Genomic DNA, 15,229 nt, shown 5'->3' with positions numbered 1-15,229 from the left:
AGCAAGCGTTCGCGTTTTCTGCCCCTCCGTTCGGTTCTTTTTTTAGCTGTGCATCTCATCTGTGGCTCCACCCTCACATCTGATACAGGCCTCCCCTGCCCACACCTCAGCTGAGGCCTCTCCGCCTCCATGAGTTTGTCTAATCCCCTTTCCAGCTGTCTCAGCCAGCAGTCCTCGCCACATCTTGTGGCAGCGAGTCCCACAGATCAGTGTTCCTTCGGTCTGTCCCAAACCCACCGCCAATCAGTTTCGTTGCGTCACACACGGAACGTGTTTGATACGGTGATCTGCTCGCCGGCCATTCTGTGGTTGCCGTTTTTCTGTTCCAGGAACAGCTAGCCACAACTCCTCCTCCGTTCTCAACCTTGCTCATCCTTTCCACAGCCATCTCGCCTTATCACCACCACCAGCTTCATCAGCAGCTTCCTCTTTCCACCCCCGTTTGTAGGAGCAGAAGTACAGAAGAGGTTGCGGGGAGGATGACCTGAGCTTTCCCCCTGTTTGCGTCTATGAAAGCACATACATGAGATGGCGGATTCCTCTGTATTAAGATTTACGCGCCGCTTGCATAGCCGCCGATCACGTAAATACGAACTACAAACCTGTGCCCTGTATGGAGGCTTAGGGCTCTTGCGTGTGCCTAGAGACAAGACACATCTGCTCACCGACTTACCTCTGCCTGAGGTATCTGACCTCGGGCTTCAAACATAAAGGGGCGTTTATAAAACGGAGTCCCAGATTTGAGTCTGGTCCCTCCAAACTGCTGTCAAGAAAAGCTTATGGGCAGATGCTTACAAGGAAGCAGATTCTGGGTAGGCAGAGGAATCTCCCTGCTGTGAGAGCTGTTGGACAGTGGAACTGCCTGCCTCATGCAGTGGTGGGCTCTGCTTCCAGCTCTCAGATTCTATGATTTAGCAGCCCTGGGAAGGGAGATAAACCCTGACGGGCAGCAGTTCTAGCAACTGAGGCAATTTTGAACAAGACATCCCCTAGAGCAGACCTGCTCCACTTCGGCCCTCCTGCAGATCTTGGCCTACAGTCCCCATAACCCCTGACTATTGGCCACTGTCTCCAGGGATGATGGGGGTTGTAGTCCCCTGCTGTCTGAGCACAGAGGCACCTCTTAAAAGTGGCGATTCTCTTGATTGAGCAAGGGGAGAGCAACTGGCCCTCTCCGTCCCCAGCACAGCACCCCTCCAGTGGCTGTTGCTGGTGTCAGTCTTGTATTCCTTTTTTAGACTGTGAGCGCTTGGGGGGGGGGGCAGGGAGCCATTTTATTTATTTATGTCTTCTTTCTCTCTGCTTTGGGAACTTTTGTTGGAAAGCGAGATATAAATATTCATAGCAGTAGTCGTCGTCATCTAAAGAGAGCTGGAGGGATGGAGTTCTGCAGCCCTGCTCTAGAGGCAGGGACCAGAAGATGGACCCCCACGCCTTCTGCCCAAGAGGTCAGGCCAGAGGGGGCTTACGCCTGGCAAAAATGTGGCCAAAACTTGACCTCCCCAGCCGGCCCAACACCCCTTATTTTTCAGCCAGCTTCATATCTGCACACAGCAAGTTGGGGAACCAGTTCCTCTTCCTGTTTTGCCCCTAGAGTATTCTCTCCCCCCCATTTCCTGTTTGCACCCCCAGGTATGTGGGTGTGGCTTGCTGCTTCTCAGGTGACACGCTTCTCAAGGACACCCAAAGCGATCCCTCCTGCAGGACCAAGCAGCACAGAACTCTTGTCCCAGCTGGAGGCGAAAACCTTTTTAAAAAACAAGCGAGGAGAGATGTTTCCGGGAAAGGGCACAGAGCAAAGCCTCATCTCTGCTTTCCTTCAATCTCCTGACAGTAGCAAAAGGAAGGATTTGCAGGCCAATTAGGCTGGAACCGGGCCGTGGGCCAAGGAACGCCAGCTACGCAGCGGCGTGCTTCTGTTTTTATGGCCATGCTCCCTTCTTATAACTGTGATCATATTGTCAGGCACCTTGCAAGAAAGGTGGGGTTGCAATGTCTGAAAAATCAAAAACGAGAAACGAAACCTGCAGCAAACAAGCCCACCCCCCACCCCCACTCCCCTGGCATGAATACAGAGCCTGGCGCTGAGTCTCGTCCAGCACCTTTTCCAGCACTGCCGGTTCTCAAGAGACAAGCTGGAGAGCACGGTCTGCCTGGGAGGGCGCCCGAGAAGAAGGGAGAGAGGGGAGGGAGGCGACCCCCTCCCTGGCGACTGGGATGTTGCTTCTGCTGCATTCGCTGTGGGGCCCTCTCTCTGCCAGAAATGCACATTCTTTCTGGTTTTTTCTGGGGCTTTTGTCATCCACTGAAAACTAGAATCGGTTCCCAGCCTGACAGCGTCCGCTCCTCCTCTCCATCATGCCCTCCCCCCCCTCCTTTGGTGCCAGGGCAAGAGGGCGCTGGAGCGGTGCCCAGAAAGGAGAGAGGAGGAGGAAGGGCAGGGCAGGATGGCCCCACAGTGGCGCTGGGCTCACAGCTCGCTTTTGCAGGGCCCAGCAGCCACACAACCCAGCCTGCCGTCACTCCTTCCCCTCCTGGACTTCTCAGCCAGCCAAAGTCCTTTCGCTCATGCTGAGCAAAGGATTCTGGGATGGGGCAGTTAGGAAAGTACGGAGCTGCCTTGGGCTGAGTCAGACTCTTGGTCCTTCTAGCTCAGTATGGCCTGCACTGACCGGCAGCAGCTCTCCAAGGTTTCAGGCAGGAGTCTCTCCCAGCCTGACCAGGAGATGCTGCCAGGGAGGGAATCCAGGACCTAGATGCTCTACCACTAATGGGACCTAGATGCTCTACAGTCCCATCCTCCGAGAAGGGGGATATCTTACAGTACTCACATGTGGTCACCCATCCAAATGCAAACCAGGACAAACAGAGCTTAGCAAAGGGGACAATTCCTGCTTGCTACCACGAGATCAGCTCTCCTCACACCAGACAGAAGGCTGGTGATTCACCAGCAATATCTGTTTCTTCCTACCTCTCCTTCCTTCCGTGATTGAACGCAAGGCACCATGCACGGGAAATGCAGGCCATCCCAGCCGGCCCCTTGTGAAGACACCAGTTTGGCCGCTCATTTGCAGCTCTGGGCCTTCCGCAGCTCACACCCTCACCGGGCGCCCCATTGTGTCCGAAGGAACCTCTCCCTGCCCAGCCCCTCCCAGCCGCAAGTCGGTCCACACGGAGATTGCTCAGCGTATTCCTTTTTGGTTCAGTAGTATATCTTTATTTGGGAGATTCGGATCGGAGTTAACAAGACCGGGTATCAAACAATCGCGACTAGCAGCCAGGGGAGTTGGGGAGGCAGGGGGAGGCATCAACCTGCGGCCCGTTCTCAGCCCTCTTTGCACCTTCCTGGTAAGCCCCTGTGGCATCCTCCCGTCCCCTCTGGGCCACCAACGGCAGGCTGCCTGGGGCGGAGAGGAGGCTTCCTACTCAACGGGCAGAGATTTGGTGGGCTGCGGACCATAAGGGACCTTCCCAGACACTCACCACTGCCGGTACGGTCATTTCCTGAGCTCAGGTGCTTCTGGTGGCTTTGGCGCCGAAGAGCTCAGCCTGCCTGGAATCTGTGCTTGGCTCTTCTGCCTTCTGGGGTCAGTGCAGGCTTTGGTAGAGACTAGAACTATCCTTTGGCCGAGGGCAGTTAGAAAGGCCAAAAAGATACCCTTCCTTGCTATTTATTTGCCCAGTCTCCCCGATCCTTGTTGGCTCAGTCTAGTGGCCCAGGAGCCGAAGAGAAAATCCTTCCATTTAGGGTCAGATGTTCTATCTAGAACATCTAGATAGATGTTCGGCATCGCCCGTGGAACATGCCGGATGCCATCAGTATCCCTGGGCAGTTATGGGGCCGGCTTCTTTCTGGAAAGATACACATGGGGCAAGTAAGCCTAACCTGGAGCTCTCTGGCGCTTGTGTAAATGAGCGAGCCAAGCTCTGAGAAGACACCACTCCTCTCTGTTCCATTGGTGAAGCATGTGGGGCGGACCCCAACAGACAGTCAGCTGGGAGCATCCTACTGCCTCTAGCCTAGCCTGCCGAGAGGGGCTCTGTGGTTTAGAAGACATCTAAGCTAATTATGGCTTTTTAATTTTCATTTCCCCTTGCTTGAAAGAAAAGCTTTGCAAAAAGTAGCCTCCAGCAAAGGTGTCGGTCCCCTCACTCCCACCCGCATGGCCGCCAGACAGGCAGAGGAGCAGAGAGAGCACTACATACATGCCCCCCGACCCCCCCCCCCCGGCTGTAGAGAAGATCTTCCTCGTGAACTGGTATGTCTTGGCACACTGTGTTCATACATCAAGGCAAAAACCAAGCAGCCGTTTGCAGGTCCCCCACCTCCCAGTTCTCTGAAATTTCATGGGGGGGGGGGCGGTGGGATGAGCAAGCAGGGTGGACCCCCCCCTTCCCCCAGGGCGAGGAACAGTGTTGCAAATGAGAATAATGCGGCCCCCCCAGGCCTGGAACCATTTGGCGTGAGCGTGGCTCTCAACTCAAGAAGGGTCATGGCAACTTCAATCCATTTTATTGACGGCAAGGTCCCAAACAAGACGCATTTCTGAAACACTGATGAGGAACACAGATCCTCCAAAACGAGGATAAAAAGGGGGGGAAGTCCATATCGTTCAGCTTCTCTCTAGGAGCTGCGTCGAGGAAACAGGCGACCCCACCCGAAGGTCCGTTGGCAACTGTCTCTCCATTGGCAGCCGTGCATTGGACTCCAGACAGCTTTGGCCACAGAAACAGGAGCTTTGGCAAATAACTTAGAAAAAAAGGAACTGACATCCAAGGTGGCTCTTGGCACAGGCCCTGCCTGGCATTGCCTCTCGGGGTCCCTGTGCCCCACCACCGCCTCCGGCTGCTCCGTAATCCTCTGAGCCCCGGCGACTTCCATACTCAGACGGCCCAGCTGCCTTGCTGGGACCCCCACGCCATGAGCCACAGGGAAGGAGCAAACGCTGCCTCTGGAGAGGAGATCCGGGTCCGCGGTTGCTCTCGGGGATGGTGAGTGGGCAGGCTGACGGACGGGGCCGCGGGGAGCCTGCCGAGAGATCTCCCCCACTCCTCCTAAGGGTCCTTCCTCCATCCGCTGGAGTGCTGCAGGCAACACCGAACAGTCCTTCCGTGTTCTCCCCACCACCACCCCCAGAGGCTGCATGTCCACCCCCTCCCCCATGGAAACACAGGTGCTCACTTGCGGAGTGGCCACGGGCACACACAGAGAGGACATCAGGAGCCAAACGGGCTCAGATCCTATCGAGCGGGCAGGCCAACGGGCCGGTCTGCCTTTGGCATCTCCCAGGACGGACGCTTGCCGCCTCCTCCTCCCCCTCCAGGCGCTCCCACTGCCCAGGCTGGTGTGAAAGGGTGCGGGTGGAACCAAGGGCGAGGCGGGCGGGCGGGGCGGGCACAGCTTACATGATGGAGCAGGCAGAGAGCGGGTTCCGGATGTGGCAAGTGCAGGCGGCCCCGCAGTACTGGCGGAAGGTCTGGTAGCAGCTGCGGTCGGCGTCCCCGCTCCACTGCCCGGGGTTGGCGGAGAGGGCCTCGGCGGGCAGTCTGTTGAGGATGCTGGTGTTCACCGCCAGCGCGGCCAGCCCGTAGTCGGTGAACAGCACGGTCTCCCTCTTGCAGGTCGGGCAGGAGATGAACTTGTACTTGGGGCAGGACTCGTACAGGATCTGCAGGCACTCCTCGCAGACCGAGTGCAGGCAGGAGAGGATGCGCGGCCGCTTGTTGGTGAAGTTGTACGTGTGGCCGCAGGTGGGGCACTCCAGCGGCTCGCAGGGGGTGGCGGGGTGCAGCACGTACTGGTTGACGATCACCTCGTCGGCCGGCGGGGGCTGGCGGTGGTAGCAGAGCTCCGAGCTCCCCTTCCGTTGCCCTTGGTAGAGCCGCTCCCGCCGGGGCAGGGGCGGCGTCCGGGACAGCCCCAGGCTGCCCGGGTTACTGTCTAAGGCTGGGATGTCCCCGCAGGCCTGGTTGACGATGATCTCCGACTCGGACGGCCAGGCCCGCTTGGCGACGAGGGGCGGCTCGCGGCGGGGGGCGGGGGCGTAGCGGGGCTGGGAGCCCTGCAGCTCCGAGAACTTCTCCGGGTGGATGATCTTCATGGCTTCCATCTTGATGATGACTTGCTGCCCTTTCAGGCATGACATGAGCAGGTTCTTCACATTACTGTCCGCGGCCCGGGGCTCTGCAAGGGTCTCCTGCATGAGGCTAGACGGCGTTGGCGGCAGGCCGGGCTTTGAATCGCGCGCGGGCCGTGAGGCGGCAGTGCTGCTGGCCAGTGCCGCCGGGGCGGGGGCACATCCTGAGGCAAAGGGGGCAAAGATGGGGCCCTCCGGGTGGGTCACGACGGCGGTGCTGGGCCCCAGGCTCCGCCCATATTCCTGGCGAGGCAGGTTTGCGGGGTGGGAGGCGCGGCGCCCGTTGGGTGGGCGCGATCCCTCACCAGGCGGAGCCTTCGGGGCTGCGTTCCGAGCGCGGCACCTGCAGGATTACGCCACGCGGACCGGTCGGCTGAGAAGCCAGCTGGCAGAACAAGTGCAGGCTGGGTTCGGTTTTTCCCCCCTCGCGGGCCTAAGCCGGCTTGATCGCAGGTGAGTCAGGCCGAAGCCGCGTCTCAGGAAGGAATGCTCTCCCCGCCAAGGCAGAAGGCCCCTCCCCTGCAGGGCCTTGATTCTTGTTTCCCTGTGAGGAGGAGAGCCTGACAGGGCTCAAGAATGTGTTTTTGCAAATTCCTGAGTGCTGACTTTCCTGTCTATCCCACTCGCCGGGTCACAGACGTCGGCAGAGCTCTTGCTTCGAGGGCAGGCGCCAGGAGATAGATCCACGAGTGGGGCGCATCCTGCTCAGGTGCTGGGCAGCAGACTTCTTCCAGGCAGCCACCAGCTCCGCCAAGGGTCTGGAAAACAAAACCGACTGTTGGAGGGGGGGAAACTTGACAGCTTTTGCAGCACACTCACTTCGACTGCAGCCTCTTGCCTATTCCTTTCTTTGCCCCACAAAAGATTTGTCTTCTCCTAAAAAGCAAGGCCAGCCCCGTCCACTAGACAGACTGAGGCGGTTGCCTAGGGCGCCAGTTCTTGGGGGGCGCATAAGCAAGCAGTGCCAGTATATGGCAATGCCAGTTATTCTGTCGCTCCCTCTGGTCCTGCAGCACACCCAGTGATATAAGAATGTAAGGTGTAATGCTCCCCAAACGGCCTGCACACTCTGCAGCCTGAAAGAAACAGCTTTCTTTGCTCATTGCACCTCCGCCCCCAAGAAACAGCTCTTCTCGTCAACTGTACTAATAGTAATCGCCTGCCTCAGCATCCGTGCCCAAAAAGACCGGCTTTCCAAATTCGCAACAGCAGCTTTTCATTCTGAAGTGTTTGCATTTTGCCTCCACAACAGACTGGGGACTCCCTCCCACTCTATCCTCAAACCAGTGCAAGGTAGTCTCCAAATACCTACACTTGACAAAGAGTTCTGTATAGCTCAAAAGCTCTCTCCTGATCTTGAAATGTCTATGCCTAACACAGAATCCTGTATCACTCAAAGGCTTGCTGATGCTGCAGCACTGACTTCTTCAGAAGGTCGCTCCTGCTGGTACCAAGCGTGCAGTTAACGCAACGTGTAATTTGCCTGCTATTAAGAGTCCTGAGGGCTCTACTGTCGGAGAGCCAGTGTGAGGTGGAAGTTAGAACGCTAGACTAGGACTTGGGAGGGAGACCCAGGCCCCAATCCCCTTTCAGCCATAATGGGCCATGCCATGCGCCAGTCACACACTCTCTCAGCCTAAACCTCCTCACGGCTGTTGGGAGGCTGAGAAGTGGGAACTTCAGAGGAAGAGCTGGACATCAGATTTCCAAAAATGCTCCGGAAAGGCAGCCTTAGCTGCTGCAATGCTTGCAATTGAACCCGTCTGCAATGCTGCCTGGAAAGGCAAGCGAAAGAGGGCAGCTGAGCGTGTGCAGAGTGCCCTGAAAGGAAGAACTCTTGGGACGAAAGGCAACCTCGCCCTCTCGCTGGGACAGGCGGCAGCTGTGGTTTCTAACTTGTGCCGCGTCGGCAGCCCACACTGGGAATGAAGCCTGCGCTCGTCACACCCACCTTTCACACCCGGAGCTGCACCGAGCGCAGGCAAAGCTTGCAAGCGCTGCGGAGGTTTCCGATGTGGCCGGAGATGTGAGCGCAGCGCTCAGACGTCCCCTGCCCCGCTGTGCCTCCCACACGGCTTGGCAGTTCCTGCCTTAGCTCCCCCCTTCTCCTCCCACAGCCCCACCTACACCACAGACTCTGGGGCTGGTTCTTCAGTCATTTCCTCTCCCCTGGGAACCGCTGGTCTCTAATGAAACAAATCTGCACATACCAGGCAGATGGAATGACGCTGGGATGGCCCGCCAGAGCAGGGGGGTGCACGCTTCTGAGCTTGCGGGAGCTGTTCGTAAGGGAGCGGTCGGGTCCGCTGAGCGGGTCCACGCTCTGTCCCTACAGCCAGAGTGGCAATAAACCGACGGGCCTACTTCACAGGACTGTGGTCCCGATGACCAAGAAGCACCACCACCACTGTCTTATGATGCGATTTTGTGAGTCACACAGGGCTCTTCATCAAACTTGACTTTGTTTCCTGGGGCAATGTACGCTTGGAAACGTGCACATTCTGTGGGGATGGAAATTTCGCTAAAGAGGAAAGAGTTTGGTCTCGGAGAGAAAAGTGTAATATGTGTATGTGGGCCAGCTGGTTTTTGCAATGGCAGGAGTTTGTGAGTCACACAGAACGCTTCTTCGGGCTGAATTTTGCTTCCCTGAACAACAGGAAACATTCAGTGGGGCCAAAACCGGGGAGCTGCTGAGACAATGTTGACAGAGTTGAGCGTGAGCAATCCTCCTCTCCCGCATGAGGTCTGTAGGATTTTCAGTCCCAAGATAGAGGAAGTAAGACTGTAGGAATACAATGCTTTTCTAGAGTTGAAAGTGGTTTCAACTTCCCAAGGGGCGATTCTTCCTTTTGTCTGAAAAAGCTATTATCCATCTCCAGCCTCCGTTAAAATGAGCTGGCACCACACAGTTCTATGTATGTTTACTCAGAAGTAAGCACCACTGTGTTCAGTGCGATTGAGGGTTGCAAATCTGAGGCCATGCTAGCAAGAGCTACAGCCTGATGCCACCTCGGGCTAGGGAGACCCGGCTTCAAATCCCTGCTGAGGCACAAAGATCTCTGTGTGAACTCTTGAGCCAGTCTTTCTCTCGACTTAGCCTACCTTGCAGGGCCACTGTGTGGATAAGTGGGGATTATGCACCATTTAACGATGCCATGTGGGACAGGACACAAATGTGGCCAGCAGGATGCATTCCACATCCACTAAATAATTAGCCTGTGGAATTCATTGCCACAGGATGTTGTGACAGCCATTGGCCCAGATTGCTTGCAGAGGTTCCCAGAATCAGGTCTCCGGATGGCGATGGACTACAGCTCCCATCATGGCCATTGTGGCTGCGGATGATGGGAGTTGTAGTCCAGCGGCATCTGGGGGCTGCCGTTTGAGAGCCCCTGGCTTTGAGAAATTCCTAGAGGATCCTCATGTGAAGAAAAGCTGTTTGCCAAATAGACCGGTGGGATCTGAAAAACTTGCCAGGGTTGGCGGAGGTTTGAAAGCTTGATCCGAGCAGCTTTGGAGGGGGGTGGAAACGGATTGGCAAGGCACTCCAAGGTCCCTTGCTAAAATACCCGTGCTCTCCTCCTGGTGCCAGAGAAACATGCCACGTCCTCCTTGATCTCCTTGTGTCCCTGCACAGGGTACTTGGGGGCAGGTTCGTTTTTAGGCCCTAGCCTCCTTGGGGCACAGGGCTTTTTTTGGTGGGTGCCGGCGTTCTGCCAGAAAGTGTTGTGTACATGGCTAGGAACAGAGGAAGCTGCCTTCTACTGAGTCAGACTATTGGTCTATCTAGCTCAGTATTGTCTGCACAGACTGGCAGTGGCTTCTCCAAGGCTGCAGGCAGGAATCTCTCTCAGCCTGATCTTGGAGATGCTGCCAGGGAGGGAACTGGGAACCTAGATGCTCTTCCCAGAGCGGCTCCATCCCCTGAGGGGAAGATCTCGCAGTGCTCACACATCAGGTCTCCCATTCATATGCAACCAGGGTGGACCCTGCTTAGCTAAGGGGACAAGTCATGCTTGCTACCACAAGACCAGCTCTCCTCTCCTGTCTAGCTCTATATTATCTACACTGACTGGCAGCATCTCCCCGAGGTTCCAGGCAGGCTGTCCCTCCCAGGCCTACCCGGAGATGCTGCCAGGGAGGGAACCTGGAACCTTCTGGGTGAAAGCAGGCAGGTGCTCTTCTGCTGAGCGACGGCCCCATCCCTTAAAGGGAACATCTCACAGCACTCACGTGTACTCTCCCATCCGCATGCACACCGAGGCAGACCCTGCTTAGCAAAAGGGACCCCCCAGCCCCAGACCAGCTCTCCTCCTCCCCTGTGGCTGGAGCAACAGCAATCACAGAGGCCTAGGAAAGATGTACCTTCCCTTCGAGAGACAAAAAGCGAGGTAGCCCGCTGCTGATAGTCCTTGGAAGACCTCTCCTCCACAAACCGGTCCCCCCCACCATCATCTAAGTGGGCAGCCAGCCCCACAGGATCCTCTCCCCCCAGGGGCCCACTCCACTGGTGCCGCGGTGCCAAGCAATAGTTCCTCCAGTCCTTTCCGTCTCCTGCAAGCTCCTAGGGGCAGGGGACGCGGCCTTTCCGCTCCCTCTGCAACCCCGCAGAGCACCGCAGTGTTGCTGGGCGAATCAGAGATTTGGCGGTGGGGGCGCCGGTGGGCCGCCCCCTCCCCGGCGTCCGCTCCGTGCCCCTCGGGCCTGCCCACGTGATCCGAAACCAGGGTACCTATTTTTATCTGCCGAGCACGGAAGGGCGCGCGTCTCTGCCTGCCCGCATCCCTCCTTGTGCACGCACGCGCGCGCGCACACACCCCGCTCTCCCGCTTGCCCCCCGAAACACCCCACCCAGCCAGGCGCGCCCCCGCCGCGGATCCCGGCGGGGCTGCTGCGCTGGCGTCCTCCTCACCTGGCTGGAGCCGCGTGCCCGCCAAGGCCTGGTCCACAGTGCCGCCCCGACGGACGGCCTCCCTCCCGCGCGAGGCTTCGGGCCGGGCCGGGTCGCTAGAGGTGATCTGGAAGGCGGCGGGCCCTCTGCTCTGCCTCCGGAGGCCAGCGCCCGGGGGTGGCGCGCAGTGCCCAGATGCGCAGGGGTGGGGTGGGGGGCACCAGTCCTGTAGCAGAGCGCGCGCGCGCGAGGCTGCTGCGGGTGGGGGGCTCCAGATGTGGCGGCCGGGGCCAGCTGTTCCCAGGGGCGGCGGCGGCAGCAGCAGCAGGTGCGCGGGCAGGTGACTGGGGCGGGGGGGGTCGGCTGGCGCGAGGTGGTGCCTCCTGGCCGCTTGCTCCGGCGGCGGCTGTGCGCTTCTGGCTGGCAGGCCGGGTCCCGCCTGCTCCTCGGGCTGCCTGCTGGCGCGGGGGGCGCCGCCGCCGCCGCTGCTCAGAGGCGAGCTGACGCAGCGCGGGCTCTGCGGGCGGGCTCAGCGAGGCGGCCGCAGCAGCAGCAGCCCGCCTGGGTCGCTTCTCCCCATCGCGGGCAGGGCAGGGCGGCGGCTGCCGCTGGCGGAGGGAGGCTGCCGGCTGGGGCGCGAGCGGGGAGCCTCGCTCGGCCGGCGGGAGAGGGTCTTCGCTGCAATCCTTCCTGCCGCCGCCGCCGCCTCCCTTGCGCTCGTCCGATGCTCGCGGGAGGCGGGAGCAGCCAGCCGCCCCCGGCTGCCTCTGGCGGGCTCGCGCCGTGCCCAGGTGCGGCGGCGGCGGCGGCGGCGGCTGGTACCCTGCCTGGATGATGATGCGCTTCTTCTGGGCGGAGGAGGGAGCCGCTCCGGGGCCCGAGGGGGTGCGGTGGGGTGGCCTCCTCCTGCGCCTGCTGCTGCGGAGAGGGGGGCCGCGGGGGGGGCGGGGTGCGAGGCGAGGGGGCCTTCCTCTCTGCGCCGGGGGGCCGCCGCCGCCGCCTGCCGCCTTCCCTGGCCTCGCTTTGCCTCTTCCTTTCTTCTGCTGGATGCTGCTGCTGGGCGCCAAGCGAGCGAGGGCCGCTGTGCTGTGCTGCGCTGCGCTGCGCTGCCTTCCGCCCGCCTGCCTGCCTCCCTCCTCCCTTCCTCTCTGCAGTCAGCACTGCAGAGATGCAGCTCACGTTTCTCTCAATCAGCAGCAGGCAGCCCACGAGCCTCGGGGGCCCTAGCGCCTTAGCGCCTGCCGCCGCTGCCGGCTCTTTTCATTCCAGGCCAGCCTTCTTTCCTCCTCCCAGCCAGCAGCCAGCGGCCGCCCCCTGCCTGCGCTCCCACCCCAGCCCAAGCCCCTGCCAGGATTCGGGGAGGCGCGGCTGCCAGAACCCCGCCTGCCTCTGCCTGGCCCGGCGGCCAGCCTTGCAGGAGGAGAAGCACCCTCTGCTGCTGCTGCTGCTGCCCTGGCGGCCGCCCAGCTTCCTTCCTGCCCTCTCTGACCTCCCTGCAGATTGCATGTCTCTGTGGTCTCCGCAGGTCTTGCCACACAGCTAGGCCCGGCTGCTGCGCACAGCCCTGGCAGGCAGCCACAGGCGAAGAGGGAGTCTGGACTCTGGCAGGCAGAGTTTTTAGTGCTCATGGTAGGCCTGGGAGCTTTCGCCAGCCTCCTGGGGCACCATCCTGTGCACGACTGCACGCTTTCCTGGCATGTCGAGTGAGGCGTACTCCCAGGCACCATGCACCTAGGATTGTGGCCTGACATCATCTTCTGCACAGACAGAGTGCTTTGCGGTACCAATAATAGCACTCAGTTATCCGGGTCAGCTCTACAACAGCCCTGCAATGGAGACAATATGGAATTGTCTCCCCCAGTGATGGCAGGTGCGGGGGTGGCACAAGATGGAGACAAGAGGGCCTTGCCATAGGCCAAGGAATAAAGCTCCGGCGCTTGCGAGGCCTGGGCCTTGAACACTTTCGTGGATTAACGGATGGGACAGAGAATAAAGTGGACATTGGCTTGTTTCTGAGAGGCCATTTTGGTTCTGAAACCCTTTAAAAACGTTTATTTCAAAAGGGTTCTCTCCGGCCCCTTTGCCAGTCTGCAAAATGAACAGATGCAAAGTTTGCTTGTGGAATTCTCTGCCACAAGACGTTGTGATGACTTTGATGGCTTGAAGAGGGGACCATTCAAGCCTGCCTACTGATGCAGCCTGGTACAGCCTGTGTCATGTTGTTGATCGTGCACCTCGGCTCTTACATCTGCTTTGTTCGAAGATTTTGTTTTGTTTCATTTTATTCATATCCCACTCTTCCTCCAAGGAGCCCAGAGTGGTGAACGTGGTAATGTTTATCACCACAACAACCCCGGGAGGTAGGCTAGACTAAGAAATGCATGACTGGCCCAGAGTCACCCAGTGAGTTTCATGGCTGAAAGGGGCTTTGAACTTGGGTCTTCAGCCCTCTAACCACGACACCAAACCAGCGGCAATCAAAGCACAGGATCTTTTACCGCTGCTGAGAAAAGCTCCTGCCTGTTTTCAGGATTCCTTGTGGCACAGGAGCCCGGAATAAAACACAACCACCACCCCAGCAGAAAGAGAAAGGCTGAGAGCTGCCAAAAGCGATTCCAGGAGATGTTCCCCCCGAATGTATTTCCCCCAGGATCGGTCACTGCATCAGGCTCCTACGCTCCCCAGGCTTGCTTTCAGGAGTCGCCTGGTCCCTAACTGGCTCCAGGCCATCTCGGGAGGCATTTTCCTTTATTAGGAAACTGAAAGGCCCTGCAGAACCACCGGACCAAAATCCATCCGGCCCACCTTCCTCCACCCCACAGTGACCCACCAGATATTTCTGGAAAGCACTGGACGTGGATGCAAAGAAGGCTTCTGCTTCTGTTTGTCCTCTAATACCTGGTCATGGGGGGTGGACTACCTCTGAACATGGAGGCTCTACATTGCCATATTATTGCATCGTGTATTCTAGGATCTAGGTGTGCTGGTGGGGAAAAATGGCAGGGCCAAGACAAGAGGCCGACTGAGCCCTGTCCCCCCTCCCGCAAGCTCACACACACATTTCAGTCCCCCACCTCACTCTGCAGATCCCCACCCAGAGTAAACAGGCAAATAACGGAAAGGAACCCACAAGCCCTTTAAGCCAGACATCCACCCCTTTCTTTCCACAGTGTCTCCCTTCGCCATGGAATCCTTTGCATTCCAGCGCTCAGTTCATTGTGGGCCAGCCAGAAGTTTCCACCAGGGCCTGAGATAAGAAAGAGGTCCCGGGGAATCGGCTTTAACTCTGCACATGCCGGATGGAAAGTTGTTAAGCAGCGGGTGGGGGGGGGCGGGAATTGTCCTCCCTGGTCCAACTTGTGTCAGATTAGGGCAGAAATCAGGAGGAGATTTTCAGGAGGAATAGAAATTAACCCACTATCTAAGCTCATGTATAGCCAGAGGGAGGAAAGCTGGTCTTGTGGTAGCAAGCATGAATGGCCCACTTTGCTAAGCAAGCTCCACCCTGGTTTGCATTTGAATGGGAGACTACGTGTGAGCACGGGAAGATATGGAGCCGCTCTGGGAAGAGCAGAAGGTTCCAAGTTCCCTTCCTGGCAGCATCGCCAAGAGAGGGCTGAGAAAGACTCCTGCCTGCAACCTTGGAGAAGCCGTTGCCAGTCTGGGCAGACTATACTGAGCTAGATAGACCAATGGCCTGCCTCGGTAGAAGTCAGCTTCCTACGTTCCAGAAGCTGCCGTTCTGTGAGGCGAGGTGAGTGGTTGACTCATGCAGTGGACTTTTGGAGTGCCAGGGAGGCAGCAAGATGGCATCCTCTCCCCCTGCTTTGAAAAAAAAAAGAGGGGTGTGTGTGTGTGTGCATGGGGAGGGGGACGGCATTTGGTGTCCAGCCTCAGTCACACAGAAGTCACTGAGCCGACACTGTGCATAGCTTAGCTTTCAAAGCAGCTCAGGTCTTGCAAGACCTGGTGTTGAAACTGACCAGGACAAAGGACATAAGAACAGCCCTGCTGGCCCAAGGCACCCTGTTTCACACAGTAGACAAAGAGAAATCTTTGTGTCTGTTTCTCTCCCTCCCTCTCTCGCCATACAAAATAAAATACCCTAGCTTGCAAAACAGCTCAGGTCTTGCAAAGCCTTGTGTTGAAACTGACCGGGACAAATTTTCTCTCTCGCGCTCTCCTTCTCAGTACTGCTACA

At 58.2% G+C, this 15,229-nt stretch overlaps 1 protein-coding gene across 1 annotated transcript; it reads right to left on the bottom strand.

The window, feature by feature from the left end:
- Positions 1-4,498: 4,498 nt before the first annotated feature.
- RNF208 (ring finger protein 208) lies at positions 4,499-11,375 on the bottom strand. The gene is made up of 2 exons (XM_053282712.1): positions 11,050-11,375; positions 4,499-6,895 (listed from the first exon to the last, which is right to left on the bottom strand). The coding sequence occupies exon 2, from the start codon at positions 6,201-6,203 to the stop codon at positions 5,403-5,405; it is 801 nt and encodes a 266-aa protein (XP_053138687.1). The 5' UTR covers positions 6,204-6,895; positions 11,050-11,375; the 3' UTR covers positions 4,499-5,402.
- Between the last annotated feature and the right edge of the window lie 3,854 nt (positions 11,376-15,229).

Source organism: Hemicordylus capensis, chromosome 17 (genome assembly GCF_027244095.1).
Source record: "Hemicordylus capensis ecotype Gifberg chromosome 17, rHemCap1.1.pri, whole genome shotgun sequence".
In the NCBI taxonomy this organism is placed as follows: Eukaryota; Metazoa; Chordata; class Lepidosauria; order Squamata; family Cordylidae; genus Hemicordylus; species Hemicordylus capensis.
This window is presented reverse-complemented; position numbering and strand designations above follow the sequence as displayed.